The following is a 21562-nucleotide window of genomic DNA, read 5'->3' on the forward strand; positions in this document are numbered from 1 at the left end:
ATGTGTATGTGTTAGATTTATGTGTATGTGTTAGATGATCATTTGTCAATATAATAGGCAAGTGATCAGCCTCCTGTACCTGATGCACGCCGTCAACTTTTTGGGACTAAGCAATGTTCGATTGTTGTTGACGAATGTTAAATTCTCACATAGAAAGTCAATTGGTGCAAAGCCGTGGGGATGAAACCTACGACCTCATTGATGAGAGTCACACGTTGAAGCCACTAGGCCAACACTGCTACAAAAAATACATAACTTAAGACGTTAATTTTATTGTCGGTGTAATTATTGTTTCGACAATAATAGAACCCGCGAAATTTATCCGTTACAAATTTACAATAATTTCGTATATAGAACGTTTTATCTTAGACACTCATTTCTACTTAGACAATAGCTTTATGTGCTCACAAGAAGTCATTAATAACTGTCAGTTTGACTCCTCCCCGTTCATTTATATTTTGAACCTTAACACACAGTATTAAGGACCATTAAAGCAGTCGACTAGCCGCAAAGCCGCGCCTTGGGGATAGCGATTAATATTGCGAGAATCGCTTTGTGAATAGCTAACTATACTTCTCTAACACGTACAGAGCCTCTTCAGTTAAGTGGCTTTTTTAATGAACCTAACGATGGATTTAATACAACTGAAAGTAACTGACCGATTCGTTAAATGAATAAAATATTTGTATGGTTAATCAATTTAATATATAACGCCATTTGCATTATTTAACTGTGATAACGGTTGTTTAGAAATAAACGTTTATTTACAATTTAACCGAAATATGTTTAAAACTAATTTTTATAGCAATGCCATCACAAAAATTGGGTATAACTTAATGAGACTGAGGGAGTAGGTTATCGGCGGAACCTAAACCTGCCGTTGTAGCCCTTGGCCTTTTATGTTTGACTTTAAAATTTCGTGCCAGTTGCCATCACGACTACCTTCACCATACAAGCGAGTGCTACCTATCCACATAGAATTCCATTGGCCGACCGTTTGACCGCACGGTTGATTGTTCTGGGTCGCACTTTCAAGACCAATACTACTCTATCCTGAGCGTAAACTAAAGTATACCTTGTATCTTGAACTTAAGGTTGATAGTAATTTTCTGAACTGAGACTTCAGGTTATATTGGACGTCAAACGTTTGTTAAATTAAAATCATAATTTGAATTTCGGTGACGATTTTTGTTAGAGATGGTTAAATAAAACTCTTTGTTTGAAGCTTGGTAACGACTGGCTTTAAAACCAAACATGAACATAAAATTAAGAGCCTATATGGTCGCACAACTCCAAAAAAGTACTATTTTTTGTCATCGTTTCTTGATGTAGGGCAAATGGAAAAAATGTATGGTGGAGTTGAGTAGTTTATGTATCCATTTTGAAAGATCGATACATGATTTAAATAACTTCGCTCGATAGGAAAAAAATCAAGACATAGCCAATTTTTGATACTTTGAAAATGTATATGGAACAGTATTTTGGAATTTACACAATATCGTAAGCCAGGAATCCATTTCAGAAAAAAAATGATAACATTACATTAATTTAATGTTTTACATAACTAATTGTTATAACGGGCCGGCGCGCCTCCATTGTGTACCGCAGTCCACCCCGAGACACTGTCAGAGCAATGCGTGCTGGAATAGGGCCTTAAGGGCAGTGGGGTTGCGACAGTAACAAAAACCACTTTCGCTCATCTAAGGGTAATAAATCTTCAATGCATGTCGACATTTTTGGACGTTATCGGAAATAAGAATATTGTATTACAATTAACTTTGTGTATGGGTATGTGTTTTGGTGCCATATGTGCGATGACGACATATTTACTTAAATATATATAATAATAACTAATGTTAGGTTACATAACTCGTGGTACGGTAGTTATTTAGGCGAACGCAATTTTTTTAAATCAAGTCAATTGTCAAACATTGATCATAGGTTATGTTTAAATTTAAAATGTTCAACGTGTAACTTAACTAATGTTATGGTTACATAACTCTTCCTCTGTACAATTTATGACAATTCAAAAATTTAAATTAAGAACTTTTATCAATTTAAAGCTACAAAAATGCTAGGAACCAAAAAGGTCTTTGTCCTTTCGTGTAACATTATTGTTAGCTTATAAACTCATCCAAAACAAACACGCAAAATAAATATAGTAGAACCATTGCAATAACTTTGATTTAATCTCTGTTCTGTTTTCAGAAAATTGAATAATTATTTAATTAGTTTAAACTCATAAATAATTAATCCTTTGTAAATTTTAGGGTAAATAAATAGTACTTAACAGACTTAACTAACTGTCTGGTATCGTGTTAAATGTGATTATACTTATTATTTAATTAAAGAAGCGCTTTGTAGTAATTAACATTGCTAATAAACTTGAGTTAGATCGAGTCTAACTCAGCATGGCTGACCATGCGTCATACTCGTGAACGGGTGCTACTTGTGGTGACTGGTCGGACTTGAATTCGTGTATGCGGTGATGTTAGTTATTTGACCTATATATTTGAGTATTGTACCCATGAGAATGTAAGTGTGTGGCCCTGTTTCATCATGCCTACTGCTGATAGAGGACAAATCTTGGTCATGTGGATGAGTGTGTAATGGTTATAGTTCTACGCCCTTGTTTTGGGAACTGGCATTCAATGTAAAAATAGAAGCATTTAATATGTATTTCTTTATTGACGTTTATTAGTTAACATAGTGTTACCTAAATTAATAAATGATTTTGATTTGAAATTAATGATTATTGTTCGTGTGTCGTACAACTGAGCGTAAGGTAGATTTTGCCGCGCAACTGCCGACTGAATTATGTTCGCAAATAAGGTTATCCTTAGACTGTCTTATTTCAGTTATTAAACTTTTGTTATTCAATCTAACACATACTCATTGGTTTATAAGCGGTGGCGCGAGATACTGATTTTTCATGATTTGGTCCATCCTGAAATCTATTGTACAATCCTTTCAACGGGACCAATGCGCTGCAAATCCAATTCTTTTTAAATCTCGTTCAGCCAGAATGGTCCGCGGACAGAGAAGCTTTGAACCTTTTTAAACATTGATAACGAACTGGAATTCCTTCGATATTATGAAGTACGTTAAACTGTGAGACTCTCCTGTCGTATTTTCAAATCCGAGCCCAATGCATTTTCTACGTGTACTTTATATCGCTCGTACCTTGAAGGAAGACAAGGTGAGGTGCCTTAGACCCAAATAGTCGACGGCGTGTTTCAGACACAAATGGGTAAACTTGTCTAAACAGTATATGCAGACAAAAGATCAGGAAAAAGATACAAAAATCTGACCTTGTACGGTTTCTTTTCTGGTTAAAAACTTAACATTACCCGAGCAGGTAGGTACTTAGTAATACCCTGCACATTTTTTTTTTGTATGAGGTGAAAATGCGCTTGCGCAGCCCCGCGCCAAGGATATCGAGCTTGACGCGGGGACTGTGGGGCTGGGTCTACACTCAAATCCCTTTGCTATTCAGAGGGGTAGCGGGACCCCACCCACTAAAAACACCTCAGCTCTTCACACGCCCTTGAGATAGGCCCTCGGGCCAGGCATTCTACCCAAGGGACCCGGGCGAAGGAATGTTGAATTACTGACCACTTGTAATTTCCATCCTCGGCCTAGAACGTATTGCTACATTTCCAAACCTACACAGTCTCCTTTCTATAGTTCGCACTGCATACTATAGAAATTCGACCGTGCCCTCCATGTATGGTTTAAGCACTCGCCCGGTACCGTACAACCCTACCAAAGGCCGAAAACAAATTTAAATTAAATTAAAACTTGCACTCGAACCGAGAATCGAACCCAGTACCCCTCACCACAGCAGTCACATACAAAGACCGCTAGGCTATGAGGCCCTTAATACCCTGCACATGTCTTAAATCAAGCAAAGATAACTCAGGTTATGAAGTCCTTACAATGTTTTTGTGGAAACAAAGTTATATGTCGAATGGCCACGATACAGGAAATCCATGAAAAGAGCATACTTAAAGCGCAAGTCTTAAAAGGCTGGCAACGAACTTGCGAACCTTCTGGCTATGTGAGTGTCCATGGGCGTTGGTATTGTTACGAGCTAGGGGATCGGATAGAAAATGCCGTAGATTTCTTCAAAAGTTTATTTCTTGATAAATCAATGAGAAATTTATGGGCACAAATTAATTGCAGAGATGCACTAATAACACACAAAAACACAGTCACTAATTACTTCACTTATGCACACTTCACACAGTACTTTATCACTTATATTCACTTTATTCGCACTTTATCGCTTCGGTGTTTCGCTCTTGTTATCGCATTCACAACTAAAGACGACTAGTCGCGTTTCGGCTCGCTTATATATCCCTGGGAATAATTCTAAACAATATTCGAGAACTTTCTAGGCGGGCTTGCTACTGAGTAGCGATTGCACAATTCTAGAACGTCCACACTCTTTGTCTCTTTCGCACGTTGCTCCGTCCTTGTCGTACGGCGTTCTAGAGTGCTCAGTCTAGTTTCGAGAAAGTTCTGATCTTCTCTCTCTCTCTCTCTCGTATCATTTCGTCCTTGTCTCACAACTAGAAAGTTCGGTCTAGAATATTCCTTCATCAAAGGGGTATACCTAGGCCTGAAAACGCCTGAAAACGGGTCTCCTGAAAACTGCACCAATCGACTACACATGTTCTGAAACTGACTGAAAAAAGGTTTCAGCTTCCTGAAAACTAGGGTAACATTATGGAAATTATAATTTTCTAATATGTGATTGACCCTCTCCTGAAACGGTCAGAAATCATATTACAGCCTGCTGAAAAGTTCTCTAAGTAGTGGAAAAACCTAGAAACATTGTAGTCGACCCGTCTTCGTAACAGTATCAATTAACATCAGGTGAGCCTCCTGTTACATAAAAAAAAAACCTACTGTGGTTTGTACACTTTCTCTTTTAACTAAACATCCTGTTTATTTTACGTAATAAAATTAAAAAAAAAACTTTTTAAAGATTTTTTACTTCCTTGAGGAGCCCTCCAAATTCGAAAATAAAAATCTACGTAACAAGACTAATAAATCGTGTTTTTTACGATATCTCTTACAGAATCGGTATACAATATTTCTAAATATAAAAAAATGGTTTTATCAACAACAAGGAAACAGTCATTAATCTGTGCTATGAAATTGAGCTAATGAGTTTCAGGTCTTAATTACTAATTAATATTATTTAATAGCAAATGTTCAAATTTAGCTGTGGGAACCAAACCGACTGTCTGGTAATACGCAAGTGTTGGTATTACCCCCAATCCGTAAACGAACAAAGCACGAAAATCTCGTGACAAATTTTTCTCTTAATTAAGGCTTTCTATTAAATATTTTGCTTATCTAATACCAAACATACTAAAGCAATCAGTCAACTCTTTATATCAACAAGTTTGACCACAGTAGTTTAACGGATGTGAATTCGTAATGGAATAGAAAAATACAAACTTACGTAGCTCGTAGGCGTTAGAGTAAAAAAGTGGTTCTATATTCAAAGTTGGCCGTTCGCCCAATAGACGCGCTGTAGGCGTGGCTGTGCGCTCTGATTGGCCGAATCGCCGCCTCGTAACGCAACTGATTATAAAGTTACATTTCGCGGCCGTAACCGTTACATACGTTATTTGAATTACGCCATTGATAACCTTTTTTTGGTGTGGGATATGGGTCCGACCGGTTCCCATATGCTAATTTATTACAGTGACTTATTTGGTATTGTAGGTACCTAAGAGTGAGCCATAACATTACATAATGCCAAAGAAAACCTGTTTGGGTTGAAAGATATAATTAACTATACATTAATTAAACTAGACAGTAATAATATTATTTAACAATTTATAAATAGAAAATTAAAACAAATGTAAAATTTAGTTCCCGTGGCAATGGATCTTTGACGCCACTTATTCGTTGAACGAGGAAAGCCCAAGCCCTAGAGTCACCGGTATTATGTACCAAGCGCCAACTTACTTCATTAATCTGTGAACTTGAATCCCACAGCCCAGAAGTATCCCAAGGGAACAAAATCTAAAATGGAGAAAATACGAGATATTTGAGCCGTTTATTTAAGTTATTATTTTATATTTTATAGTAGAAACTTGATGGGTATTGGATGCCAACAGCGTGTGAAGGAAACGTCTAGAAAACTATAAATTTGTTTAATATGTCTCTTAACATATATATATATATATAGAATATCGTATTAATAGTCAGTAGTATGTAGGTATGTATATAAAGCAGGAATTAGGTATTTAATTAGTAATACATAAATAATGCCTACAATAAGCTTTCTTAAAAAACTTATTATATATATTGCATATTGGATAAGAATTTTATAAACTGAAACTGTATTGGAATCGCTACAACGAACGAAAGAACGATAATTAACTATTAAATTTAACTGAGACAGTTGCTTCAACGGATGATTCTGTGATAATCTATTTAATGTTAAAATTGATTTCAAAATTGTCTGTAAAAATAAACTATTATGATTAAAAACATATTAATTATAAAAAAATATTCTAATTATATATTCTAAGCATAAAGTTTTCTGGTGATATGACAGTTTTTTAAACGTTCTTCTGCCGTCAAAGTTTGACGCGGTTGATTCAAAAGTATTAAGTACAAGTTTAAAAATTACATTTTTGACCATTTTGTCATGTAAAATCTATTAATATTAATCTCTCGAAAGGATTTATACTAAAGTTCGAAGCAACAATTTTTTTTCCTACATTAAAGTTCACAAAAGATTGCGACTTTACATTAATATATAGATCTACAATACTAGTGAATAGTTTAAACTAAGGCAATATTCATTAACAGTCTTTAATGTTCCATAATGTTTTGACACTATGTTCGTGTGTCCGAGACACCCCACTAGTTTTAGTAACTAAATAGGTCTAGTTCTCTTTAGGTTTCTTCCTATTGTATCAAGAAGTTGGATTGCCTAAGCATTCACATGGTTTGTAGCCTAAGTGATCGAAGCAACTATGTATTTTATTATTCGCCCTACTACTGACTAAAGTACTCAGCCCTTTAACGTTCAAGCACGTAAAACAATATCCTGGTAATGTCTAACAATGGCGTCATTAAAAATAAATACGTTGAAACATTTTCTATGTTTTTCACAGGGGCGTTTTATGGCGTTACTGTGAATGCCGATAATAATTAATGACCGTTTACAAATACATATATAACTGAAGTAATGCAGTTTTAAAATTCAAGGCTTGACTTGCGCTTCCGTTGAGAACTTCAGTGTTGGCCTAGTGACTTCAGCGTGTGATTCTCATCGAGTTCGTAAGTACGATTCTCGGCTGTGCACCATGGACTTTCTATGTGTGCATTTAACATTCACTCGGCGAAGGAAAACATTGTAAGGAAACCGGCTTGCCTTTGACAAAAATAGATGGCGTGTGTCAAAGGAGGCTGATCCCCTTGTTTATTAGATTGACAAATGATCGTATGATCGTGAAACAAATGCAGAAATGTTAGGCACCCTAAAAAGGTTGTAGCGCCGCTGTTTTTTGTAGTGAAGACGTTGGCCAGCCAACTGTGAAATTCCTCGGTCACCAAGTCACAGCGGAAGGAATACAGCCACCCCAAGAGAAGGTACAAGCTATTACAGACTTTCCAAAACCACAAACCGTAGAAGAACTACGACGTTTTCTCGGTATGATAAACTTTTACCGTGAAAATATCAAAGATGCCGCCACCATACAAGCGCCTTTAAATACCTACCTGCATAACGTCAAGAAGCGTGACAAAGAAGATATTAATTGCGTCTACGAATTTTGCCGTCAAAAACAAAAGACGAAACTGTATCATGTACGGCATAAAATTTATTATTGCGTTCTTAGGTTTGTCCTTTGGGCTCTTTAGTAATTTTAGGGTGATTCTGTATTGGAACAACGGACATTATGTCGATTTATGGCCGAAGAAATATTGAGATTTACGCATTCAGTACGCTCATGTTGTTGTGACAGTCGAAGTTAGTATTGCCAACGCCTACCTATAGGCCTTTTTCATCCACAATGACAGCATACTTGTTGCAAAGCAACCCTTGTGTAGACACGTAATTATATTCGTTACAATGGTATTAATGCTTTACGTTTATTTATTTCGTAAAACATGTAATATAAATTATACAAATATTGAATACATAATATATTCAAGATGTAAGATGTCATATGGAACATGGTGTAACGGTTGCAGCTCCTTACAATTAAATTAAAAAGAGTGGCGAAGAGTTTATTGCAAGTTCTTCTCTTCCGTTCTGCGCCCTTGATTTGAGAACTGGCAGTAAATGTAAAATTAGAAGCATTCCATATACATTTCTTATTTTGATGTTGTCGGTTGGGCTGTGTATGATTCTGTGCTATGGATATTGTTATTCTTCTTTTAAGCATATTTCGCGATTGCTTATTGTTAATTGATGTAGATGTTGAGTTACGAAATTCTTTCTTAAAATTATAGGGAACCACGTAAAAGTTTACCTGACTTTTCATATTGTCTAATTTATTCCACTGGCACATATAAAATGGGTGGACTCAGCGGAGGATAAAGACATTGAGGAAAATGCTGTTCTGTTTACGGTTCTTTTACTGCAAGATAACCGTGCGATACGTTTTACGAGGCAGTGCTATATGTTACGTAAACGTGATGAATTGGGGTTACTGATATAGCGTGAGTCGTAATTTCTACTCATATATATACTAATAAAGTAACTAAATATATATGTAGGTATTTATATAATTGGGAAGGTAGGTTTACCTTAGAAATTATTTAATTTTTATATTAAAATATTATTAACATCAGTTATTATTTTTTTATTGAAAAAAAGCTTGCCAACGCTCGGCACAGTGATACGTGGGTAAAAGTACTACAAAATACATTTTTAATTAAAATAATGACATGCATGAAATATTAAACAAAATTAAAATTACGAAAATTAAATAAAAATCGATTTTAAAGTGTGAGGGGAGCAACTGTGGATAACCAGGCCCTCGTTTATCAGAATGCTCAAGCTGGACTTCGGTGAGCTTTGAGCAAAACGCATTCTTCGGAAAAGAGGGACAAATTTATTGATGGTCTTGTCATTCTAAAAAGCAAAATTTTATTTACTGTGATGTTCGTATAAAAATATAAGTACAAAAAAACATTTATTTTTATTTTCCTGGGTAAGTATAGACTTACATATAGATGCCTGCTATACCTTCGGTTTGACGCTGATTTCTGGGACTTCTTTCTTATAAAGCTCTGTTCAGCTACTTTTTTTTATTTTAAGGCTTTTAAGAGTTCAAACCATTCTTTACCGTAAGGCAAGATTATGATATTCTAGAAACAGAACCTGTCTGTCAACCCATTCTTTCTATAAAGTAATTAATAGCGCTCAAGACAAGATAATCACTGGAGATACTTTTTATTGTACATAGAAAAATAACCTATTAATCACGCGACCAGATCTGGCTAAGGAGTAGGGAACTGTAAAATCTTGCGTTTCCTTTATGGGGTATCCGACTATACTTACTTAAACTATGTGGGCGGGGGGGGGTCTTGGGGCCTGGGTGACGACAAGTCCTTATTTATCTAAGGGTAAGATAATGGCCCGTAAACGAGCTTCAGAAGCTGTCTAACCATTTTTTCAATGAAATTTGAAATATTTGGCAGTCCTCAGGACAAGATTGTGACCAAACTATATCGACCATTAGGTATATAGCCCCACAGTCCAAAAAAAGTCACGATATATCACTAATTATATATGCAACATATTTTCGAGATACTCTTTGTGCATAACTCTTAATTCAAGAATAAAGAGTGACAATAACGTGTAACAAATATAAAACCATATTAGTCATGCCCAAAAATTACATAACTTTATCCAAACCCAAGATTACAACGAAGTGATTAATAACACGAAAGTCTGTAACCTTCAAGGACCTTATAATATAAAAAATAAAAAAAATATTTTCAATACTTAACAGTTAAAAATGAATACTTCAAACCATCAAACTGACATTATCTGTACGATCGTAAAAACGAATACCTACTCAAGTTTTTATCTGTAAGGTTATGAACGATGGCGGTAATCAAAAAAGACAATTGACACATTTGACATTACAAAGCTGCATTTGTGTCAGTGTGACCAACTGTGAATAGATGGACAAAGGGAAGTCGTAAACAGACCTTGAGTTTACGAGTTGGTGACGCTATTTCTTAATCCGTTTTATGCGTTACAGCTTACTTTGTAGAGAGAATTATTTATGGTGTTTCGCATTATCTATGGCTTTTTTGTTTCCGCTCACGTTTCACTAAGTCGAAATGAACATTTCAAATTTTAATATCACCTATGGTTGACAATACTAATATCAACGAGAGTTATATATATATGTATATACATTTTAGTTAATATGTAATTAGAAGCGTAAACCAAATGTTAGCAAACATCGCATACTTGAAGCCAAAATGAGCCCTTTAGTTTTTCCCATACTTATAAATTGTAATATTGTTGCAAGACCTAACAAGATCTTATAGTGTGACCATACTAATACTATAAAACTTCTATCTGTCGAAAGTTCGAAGGTACCGGGTTTCTGATACTGAACTGCTTCGAGAAACGAATGGTATTGTTAACATTTGCTAACAATCATTATATTTGGAGTCAAAAACGTAAGTGTTGTTGCAATTGTAATATAATATTTTTTTTATCTGCAAATGGGGTTACGCAGGCCCGCGCCAAGGATGTCAAAGCGGGGACCCTCAAAGCCCTCTGCTATTCAGAAGGGAAGCAAGACCTTACCCTCTAAAAACACCTCAGCTCTCCACACACCCTTCAGAAGCCCTCATATAACCCAAGGGACCCGGGCTAAGATAATGTTTGACATCGCTTATATCCTTTATGTAATCCAGACATGTCACTTAGTTATAAGAACCATAAATAAATGGAAAAAAATATGTTTATTATGGAATATAAGATACCACTTATCATTAGGTATCACTTACTCCACGTCATAAAATTTGATCAGTAGACATAAAACATAAGTTGTTTCATTTATTTGTTAATCCAACGTCGCAACCCGTAATTTTATGTTATAATCCCGATGAAACGACTAAAGTCAGTTGACACTTAGCTTCAAACAAAGAGATTTGAACAACCCTCCAACAATCGCCACCTAAACTTACGGCTGAACAGTTTTAAACTGAGCGGTTAGTATCAATTAAATAATTCTACGAATTTGTTATGTCATCGAAGGAGTTCTCTGAATGAAGCGGGCGGTGTCTTTAGTGAGGTACTTAAGAAATATTTATTTACATTGAATATATAAACAAAGTTATTGCTTGGTAAGAAAATATTCTTATCGTGTAAATATAAGATTATTATTATTACCACACTTAAGGCTGCCAAAATTTCGCTTTCAGTTTTTGTGTACTCAATTTGAATAAGCAAAATAATTGTTTATTTAATTTCCTATTACAGTAACTTAATACTAATACAGTAGAAGACTTAATATAAAAATTAAACTAATAACATAATGTAAACAAAACAATGCAACATAAAACCTACCCTACCTTTTTATAAATAATGCAATTGTGAATTCAGCCAGTGTGAAACTAAATATAATATATCCGTCTCACATGCAATAATATTTAGGGTGCGCAAGACACGCGTAAATGGCGCTTCTTTGAGTAAATTTGTACGCGCTCGAGGCACTGCAAGCAATTGCGAAAGCTTACCACGCCGAGTGTTGATTATTGGTCACACGCAGCCCCAACATTTCCGCATTATATTACCTCTAAGGACCTTAAAAATATAATGTAATGGTATTTTTCCTCCATATCTCTAACTTTTTGTATGATACGATACCCAAGACAAACAAAGTTGGATACATAACTGAGTGAAATGAGTACACTCCATACAAAAAAACATCGATTTCGATGAGCCTTCTGACACACGCCGTCGACTTTTTGGGGTCTAAAGCGGTTTCCTTAAGATGTTTTTCCTTTACCGTTCGAACGAATGTTAATTGCGCACGTAGAAAGATAGTCCATTGGTGCACAGCATCGAACCTACAACCTCAGGGATGAGAGTACGGCCACTAGCTCAACACTGTACATCAGATAATCTGTAATTTCTATACAAATGCTATTAAAAATGAATTTATCGCTTTAATTGTTTAGAAAACAGATTTTTTATTATTATATTTTCTCTTATTTTTTGTTATGAGTGACACTACAACCTCTTTAGGCCTTCAGACTTCTCAGTCTGTTTCATGATCATTGTTCATCTGCTAGGCAAGTAGGTGATCAGCTTCCTGTGCCTGTGATACACGCAGTCGACTTTTTGGGTCTAAGATATGTCGGTTTTCTCACGATGTTTTCCTTCACCGTTAAAGCGAATGTTAAATGTGCACATAGGAAGAAATTCCATTGGTGCACAGCCGGGGATCGAACTTACGAGAGATGAGAGTCGCCCGGTGAACCCACTAGGCCAACATTTCTCTATGTTTCTTATAGTTTTTAAATTCAGGTGTAACTTGGACGTCATCAAAGTTTCATTTTTAAAATTTATTTCCAGTTAATTATTCCATCTGAACAGTTACTACTAATACAATAATACCTACAACGACAATCCTACAATTAAAATACATTATAAAAAAATGTATATGTTTTTTTGCAAGTAATATAAAGTCTTTTTCATTTTATTCTATAAACCTAGTTTTTTAACTAATATAACAAGCTCTTGTGAATTCAGTCAGTGTACAAACAAAAACATGTATATCTAGCAGGGGGCAAACGGCCAGTAGGAATCACCTGATGTTATGTGATACTGCCACTAATGTACACAAAATGGTTCACTCTTTTCTGTCATAATTTATGACTATGTATAATCTATTTAAACATTCTTCTCAAGTTTAATGAGCATAATTACTAGTGTATAAATCAATCATGAGCTGTCATACTGACAACTTAAATGCTACAATACGCACGATCAAATTAAAACCGATAGGAATGCCCTTGAGTGCTCCATACTACGGCTCCATATGATGGTAGCACTAGTGTTCGAAATAAGAAATTTAATATTTTTTTATGAGGGTAATCCCAAATATTTTTTCTCGGCCGAACGTCAAATTTATTAGTTCAGTCTTTGCTGAGATTTACTCGGGTTACGTTAGACACATTTTTATTTTCATATACTTTTTGTTAATTATAATTGATAATAGTTACGTCCAGTATTTAGAATTTTATAGTGAGTGTTTAGTGCGTTTTTGAGAACTATCGTGAGGCAAGGTATTAGCATCAGTCTAACCTCTCTTTGTTCCCAAACTAATAGAATGTCTCCAAATCCTTACGGCTGATAATATTATGTGCCTTTCTTCCTGGTAAGAAGATATTGTAACGAGGTATGTACTCAGGGCTTATTATTCTAGTATAAGATTGTGTATCGACTGCCACCGAACCGTTATTTGTGGTACATAATTTTTTACACCATTTTGTAAAGATTTTGTATAGACCTCATACCGGAGGCACTGGAACGTGGAATTAAAAAAAATCGTTATTAAGTAAAATTATTTGGAATTGTCTGAAATGAATTGTATTTCTATATTAAAAACGCCGATCGTTCCACGACTAAGCGTTTTTTTAAGGCTGTGTGGCCGATCAGCTGCCTATTAAAGTATCTTGTAAACAAGTTGACATAGAGTCTATCAAAGAGAAGCAATCATAAACAAAACTTGTAAAAAACAAATCTCGCAACTCAGTTCTAACATAAAAAGTTGTGAGATTCATGTCGGTTGATTTATTCAGTCCCTACATAAGGGACCTTTTGTCGTAAGTTATTACTTAATTAGCTAGCTACACTAACAGCTAACAACATGTTATAGTGACCATATAAAAAATGGCGCTACAACCTTTTTAGGTCTGGGCCTCAGATTTCATAATCATTTGTAAATTGAATAGGCAAGTGATAACCCTTCTGTACCTGACGCACGCCGTCGACTTTTTGGATTTAAGGCAAGTCGGTTTCCTCGCGATGTTTTCCTTCACTGTTGTCGAATCTACGTTCTCAGGGATTAGCATCGCACACTCAAGCCACTAGGCCAACACTGCTGTTATTGTTACCATATAAATACTAAAAAACTTCTATGTATCTATTTTTACGTACAACGGACCTATTGAGAGTCTAAGTACGGAAACTGAGTCCACAAACCATATCTATTATATTGTCTATTTTATTCACATCAAAGTTATGAAAATGAAAAAAAAGTAAACGCGTTAGAAGTTATACTTCTTTAGCGTAACAAGATAAAAATCTTTCAAAATTTTATCTTACGCCTTATTCTACGTTTGTACAAAAAACGACACTAACAATAGGAGGATCTAAAACGTTGACGTCGGGTTTTTTGTGACGCTGCGCGGGCGCATAAAAATTTACTCTCATCATTTTTCCCTAACGCGCCAAAAGAAGTATAACTTCAAAAACTGCTTCGAAATAAGAATAGTACAACAGTTTTTTCTTCACTTGCCCCCAGAGACCTCGTCCTCTCCATTTGTCTGTGTTCTTTTAAAAATGGCGTAATTCTGACCGCTATCTGACAACAATTTTCTCTCTTTACAGCGTTGTCATTAGAACCACTGGTGGAGAACTGTCATAAGCTGTTAGACATATTCCATTATTCGTGGGAAATGATGCCCCTTGTGCTGGTCATACTGAACTACGCGGGAAATGACCTCGAGGAAGCTTCGCGGAAAATTGATGAAGGTAAGATTGTTATGTAAAGAAAATTGTGATTAGAATGATTGATTATTATTGGAAACTGATACGAAAATATGACGCAGTTTTCAGCATGAATTCTGTGGGTGAAAGTGATTAAACATCTATATCATTCTACTCGCAAATATAATAGGCGCTTATATTAACATTGACCAACATAATATTACTTTTTGAAGAGTTATTTTCGTTATTATTTGAAATTCTCTGGTCATTATGATAATATTAAATGAAAAATATATGAAATTATGATTTATAGTAACGATATTGGTGCTGTAACTGAAACGTTATCTCTTGTTTAACATTAGTAATTAATTTAGGTTAATCAAAAGATTTACCAAATCAAGAATTTTATAATACGTTGTATTTATTATCATGCAGATATTGAATATTAACTTATACTAATAATAATAAAATTGAAAACTCACAAATTGAAAAAAACCGAGATGGTTTTTCCTCGCTCAACGAATATCTCAATACAGTGGGGAAATGCTGAATTTAAATTTGTTTTAATCTATGTACAGTGTAAACTCTTTATAACGACATTGGAGGGACTGTGTATTTGGAGTGAAGATAAACGTATGGATAATTTAAGACTAGCTTATTAGTCATGGTCAACAACAGTCCAACAAGCAATCCCAATTTGTAAACAAAAGAACGAATATCTTAGAAAGTGCGTATGCATGATGCCGACAGTTTATTGCGGCCTAGGATAATAAAGCGACAAAAAAATATGTAGCTTTTTGTAAATTCAGCAAATTAAAAAGTACTTCATTACTAAATTGTTGTCGATATTGATAGTGCGTGTAATACTATGTAAGACAAGCTAAACCAAGCTTGGATGAATTTTCACGAATGGATTTTCTTTCTATGTAAAGCCAATTCGACGCTTTAGGTTCGTCGTAAAGTCGAGGGACGTTACATGGAGTTAACATAAATTTATTACTATAATATTGTTAAAGTAATGTTATGTTGGACCAATGAATTGCTATAGCGAATGTATTTGGCGAATGTTTCAATAGTTTCTCTCTCATTTGTTGCCCACCCCTTGACCTTTTCATTTATTTAGTCATGAATATTAAATATCTCAATTCTGTTTTAAACTTTGTTAATTGTCAAAATATAGAACTTGACAGTATATAGTTTTAGTTATATCAGATTTAACGTACAAGAACATGGCTGCTATTGTTGTAAAGTTCGACAATTTCATTTTTTATTTAAAACGATTATTAATACCTTTTATTCATGTATATTAGTATATTATATTAGTTCTAATAATTTATAATATTCATATAATAATAAATGCATATGTGTTTAGTTAATAAACAATTATTTCCCATAAGGGCAGCTATTTGCATATCTTTCATTATATGATCTTAATTAGGAATTATTAATTAGTTTACTATTGTATTTGTAGTTTTAAAAACGTTTTAATTTAAAGTGTAATTTTTTTTATAGATTAATAAATAATTTTAATTTTGCATAAGTTTTTCTTGCTTTATAAAGCAGTTATACACAGTTATAGGCCTGTGTACAAGTTCACGCAATCGAAGTTTACATTTGCAATGCAAAAAAGCTATACATAAGTGTCTGATGTTACCATATATACCTTATAACTAGGGTTGCCTGGAAGAGATCGCTAATTTGCGATAGGGCTCCTAGTTGTTCTGTGTATTTCTTTAATCCTATATACCGGTTCTGTGGTTTTGAGTGAATAAACGAAAAAAATATAGAATCTTGTACTTGTAACTGACTCCTCTATTTTCATGAATACCTTATCGGCATATCTAATTTCAAAGTTATTTCTAACTATTGCGTGACACTCTTTTTTTCTCGAATGAGAATTTTAAACTATTTTTCTAAAAGTCTTTTATTGTATAGCCACTTTCAGACGAGAGTTGATCAAGCGTTCGCGTTAAAGATAGAGCTTTACCTAAAACAACCACACGGCTTTCTCATTCAAATATTACTTTTTTTTAAATTTTTATTTATTAATAAACATCCTCGATAATACGAGATTCTAAAGCTATAATATACAGACAGATTATGACCCTTATTACCACCTATAGGTACTGACCCCACTCCTTTATATATTTCATATAACTTTAATAGCCTTTTAAATACACAAAAATACTCGAAAATAGCGTGTTTTTTTATTCATGGACCTATAAATCTTATTTCCTTAACCTTTATAATCCTAATGAGAGAGGAACACTAACGCACTGCGATTGCATATGTCACGTTGTTTGTTCGCAGGGAAAATGATTATCAACGAGTATGCGCGGAAACACAACCTAAACATCTTCGACGGTCTCGAACTACGGAACTCGACACGCCAGTATGGACTTTAATACAGTAATAATAGCTGTTCTTGTTCACATACATACATACAATCACACTATACAATGTGTAGAGTACGAGCTAAATAAACATTTTTGTAACGACCAAACTCGACGAAAAATGTCTTAAAAGACGCTTTCTGCCGTGCTCTTAGAACCAAGGAGACCTTAGCGCGAAGTATGACGTCCATATCTCAAAATATACCTTTTTGACATACGGGCGTCATACTTAACGCTTGCGTTGAAGTTCCGAAATTGGTGTGTCTTAGAAGGCGCTTTCTGCAGCGCACTTAGAACCAAGGAGACTTTAGCGCGAAGTGTGACGTCCATATTTCAAAATATACCTTTTTGACATACGGGCGTCATACTTAACGCTTACGTTGAAGTTCCGAAATTGGTGTGTCTTAGAAGGCGCTTTCTGCAGCGCACTTAGAACCAAGGAGACCTTAGCGCGAAGTATGACGTCCATATCTCAAAATATACCTTTTTGACATACGGGCGTCATACTTAACGCTTGCGTAGAAGTTCCGAAATTGGTGTGTCTTAGAAGGCGCTTTCTGCAGCGCACTTAGAACCAAGGAGACCTTAGCGCGAAGTATGACGTCCATATCTCAAAATATACCTTTTTGACATACGGGCGTCATACTTAACGCTTGCGTTGAAGTTCCGAAATTGGTGTGTCTTAGAAGGCGCTTTCTGCAGCGCACTTAGAACCAAGGAGACCTTAGCGCGAAGTATGACGTCCATATCTCAAAATATACCTTTTTGACATACGGGCGTCATACTTAACGCTTGCGTTGAAGTTCCGAAATTGGTGTGTCTTAGAAGGCGCTTTCTGCAGCGCACTTAGAACCAAGGAGACCTTAGCGCGAAGTATGACGTCCATATCTCAAAATATACCTTTTTGACATACGGGCGTCATACTTAACGCTGTCACGAGTCTCTTAGATAAATATACTGTGCGACAGGCAAAATTATATGGAGAAGAAATTAGTTCACGCCTGGTCACATGCGCAATGCCAATGTTGGAGGAGACGCTATTGGCATTGTAACTTAAGTGTTGCGGTAGTCGCAAAGTATATTTGTCGTTTTTAGACCCAATTCATTTTCCGAACCTATACCAATTAGAAAACGACCTCATATTGCATACCTCTTAAAAGGACGACAAAACGCACACGAGTCAAGGCTTTGAGTATATTTGTCTCTACATGAAAAAAAAACCCCAAAATTAACACAGTAATAAAAAAACAAATGAAGATCTTGACACACTCCACATGGAAAGCCTTAGTAACACGTGGACGTTACACATCTTTTGATATATTCAAAGCATTACTTTATAATCAAACGGAAGTAACGCAATAAAAAACGCAAGCAATATGTTCCACTTAACAATATCTCTTCACACGCACAATAGATTCAATAGATGCAATCAATATCTGTACATTTTTTTACAAACTGTTTATTCTATTTTCAAATTCGGATAGCGAATTTTATTTTACACTAGAACTTCTTTTTAAAACGTCTATAGATAACAAATGAAACTTTTTAAACCATGTATTTTTTTTTATTAACATTACATTCAGATAACATAAATTAAGCAACTGGCCTCATCCAGTCAACAAAGGAAAAAGAAGGGTATAAAAATACATCGAATTAAAAACAGACTTTTTTATGACTTACACAATTACGAAACCAAAATAAAAACAAAAAACTAATTTTAGAAGTCGTGAATTCAATGATATAAAATACATAAAAATAATGATTCACAAAATAAAGTCAATTACGTATACTATAATTTCATAGCGCTCACTGCGCAATGCTTAAATCACAGTCAAATTGTCACATTTTACACTTTGTAATACCGTTAACAATAATAATACAGATGTTAATTAATATTTGCTTACAATAGTTTATGATATCCAAAGTTCAATTAAAAAGTATTTATCTCCACATCACGTAGAGCAAAGCAGTTAATAAATTTGTGTATTAGAAAGAAATAAAAAAGTATTATACACAATATACAGGATATTTAGGTAAAGTAAATTGCACTGGCCACCACACTAGGATTCCCTGTGTTGTGGGCAGCCAGTCTCTTCCTTATAACATATAAACTCTGACTCATATTCTTGAACGTTAAAATCATGATTATAGCCTGTAAAAACCACTGTTGGGGCCCCCACTTAGCCTTTCTAAAATTCTGTTGCTTTTGGGTATTTTTTAACGAAATACAGTAAGTAAATTAAAAAAAAACTGAAATTAAAATTTCCATATATTTAAAAGCAATGAATAAAACTACCAAATTTCACCTCCCCCTCTTTGTGGGCCTCTCGTTTAAACTGATGTCTCCCATCTCCTTTGTTACACGTATATTGAAAAGAGACAGATTACATTTTAATTCTACCAGCTGCCCACTAAAGTATTTCCGAACCAATTCGACTTAGACCAATGCTTGAAAGGCCGGCAAGGCACTCGCGAGCCCTCTGGCTTTGAAAGTGTCCATGGGCGGCGGTATCACTTATCATCAGGTGAACCTCCTGCCAGTTTCCCCCCCCCCCTGTTCTATAAAAAATCAATCTAATGTACTGTTTTTATAACAGTCAAATCATACGTTTATGGTTAATAAATTGTTAAAGATTGAGGAAAAAAATAGGATATTAATTCAGACAAGATACAGATTCTGACGTATAATCCGTTAGCTGATCCCGATAAAGGCCCATCCAGTTAAACATCATATTTGTACATTCACTTCGAAGTGGGAATATTTTTCGTACCAAACACCCATGTTGTATAGTTAAATTCGTTAAAAGTCACATACTTTTCTTGAGGTCTCTGAAATTTATAATAAAAACATTTCTAGATTATTGACATAATTAGCTATAATTTTTTTTACCGTAAAATATAGTTTTGGGTCTATGAAGGTAGACATAGTATGTATTAAACAATAATATTCTAAATTTGAATACCGTAGTAATACACTCAACAATGTAACACAAGTTTTGCACAAGTCCGTGAAGGTTTCACACTAATTCAACACAGTAATGATTTTCACTTTGCAGTGATCGGACGAAGTTGGAAAAATTCGATAATTTGTGAACAAAAGTGACAGTTTAGTGTTAGTGTCAGTTCTTTTCCATTTTTATTTAGTGTTATTTTCTTTTCGTAGGAAAATGCTGAGCGAAATTAATATAAGTGGTGTGTTCTCGTCATCTATGAAGTTATTTTGCGAATGATACTTTAAGACATGTGTGATGTGTGTGCTGTGCGATGCTTATGTATAGACAATGATGGCGACGTAGTCCCTGGTAAGTCTTTTTATATTTAAGAAGGAGGCTTTTATCGAAACAAATTATTAAAACATGTTTCGACGAAAGGTTTCTTCTACTATTTATATTATAGATATCGACATTTCATGATTTATATTTACTTAGTAATAGTACATACCGAAATATATAAAATATACATACAATGTATGTGTAATTTGCTTCAAAACATTGTTAGAACTAAAAAGCGAGCTATGACCTTGGCGTGTGACCTTGATAATGACGAATGTGGTACGAAAATGGTTTCCGGTGGCAGGGTTAATCAGCCAGGCCAGGCCTATAGCCACTCATATACAGAATCGTCATTATTAGCACGGGCGCATTCAGGAGTTGCTAAAATAATATTTATAATTGACTTCATGTTTAGGCTTTCGAGTGGATTTTTTTAGGAAAAAAAGTGTGTAAACATTAACACAACAAATTCTTAAGTTCTTCAGTTTAAAAGTGTTTTTCTTCATTGTGAGATAGTTGAGAGGTTTGCTTCTCAAATATATTTGCCCTCATGGAAACCCATTATCTAGCAAATAGCTACTTCTTCCTTGTGTCTTTATCCTTCTTTGTATCAATTTCATAGCTTTCTAGCTGACCCGGCAATTATTATATATATTATTTATAGGAAACATTTGTTTAGTTCAATAAAAACAACTATCTACTATAATAAAAAATAGGGGTTGTATTTATTTTTGTATGTCGTATCATATAAAAATAAAAATAAAAAAATTTGTCTAAAAAATAAAAAATAAAAAATTGAGGTTTGAAATATAGATAGTAGCTGATTCTCAGAGTTAATGAATATGCATAAAAAAATTCATAAGAATCGGTCGATCCGTTTTGGAGGAGTATGGGAACGAACTTTGTGACACGAATTTTATATTATAGCTTATAATCTCACCCAAAATACAAAAGCCATTTAAAATCAAATAAATTATATTCTGTTATTATAAGGCGAAATAAAATAAAAAATTCTCATGAGAACTTGCAGGAAAGGATTTTCTTTACTGTTCTTCTAGGTAGAGGAAGTTTACAAGTATTAGGTTAACTGATTAATTTTTTTTTAGAAATTCGAATAATTTCTTGCAAGCTAAAAAATTCAAATCTTATGGGGCAGTCGAAAACGCCTT

At 34.5% G+C, this 21562-nt stretch overlaps 1 protein-coding gene across 3 annotated transcripts in view; it reads left to right on the forward strand.

Moving 5' to 3' along the window:
* The window catches only part of LOC123716020 (protein doublesex), a 131580-nt gene that overhangs the window by 35458 nt on the left and 74560 nt on the right, over window positions 1-21562 (forward strand). The window contains exons 2-4 of one of the 3 annotated variants that reach the window (XM_045671495.1): window positions 14630-14773; window positions 17039-17137; window positions 20178-20343. In XM_045671495.1, coding sequence (XP_045527451.1) covers window positions 14630-14773; window positions 17039-17133 — 239 coding nt within the window. In that variant the 3' untranslated portion in view covers window positions 17134-17137; window positions 20178-20343. Of the gene's footprint in view, window positions 1-14629; window positions 14774-17038; window positions 17138-20177; window positions 20344-21562 lie in introns of those variants that run through there. The other 2 variants (XM_045671497.1, XM_045671494.1) reach the window with 2 other exon arrangements.

The sequence above is a fragment of the Pieris brassicae genome, chromosome 11 (genome assembly GCF_905147105.1).
Source record: "Pieris brassicae chromosome 11, ilPieBrab1.1, whole genome shotgun sequence".
In the NCBI taxonomy this organism is placed as follows: domain Eukaryota; kingdom Metazoa; phylum Arthropoda; class Insecta; order Lepidoptera; family Pieridae; genus Pieris; species Pieris brassicae.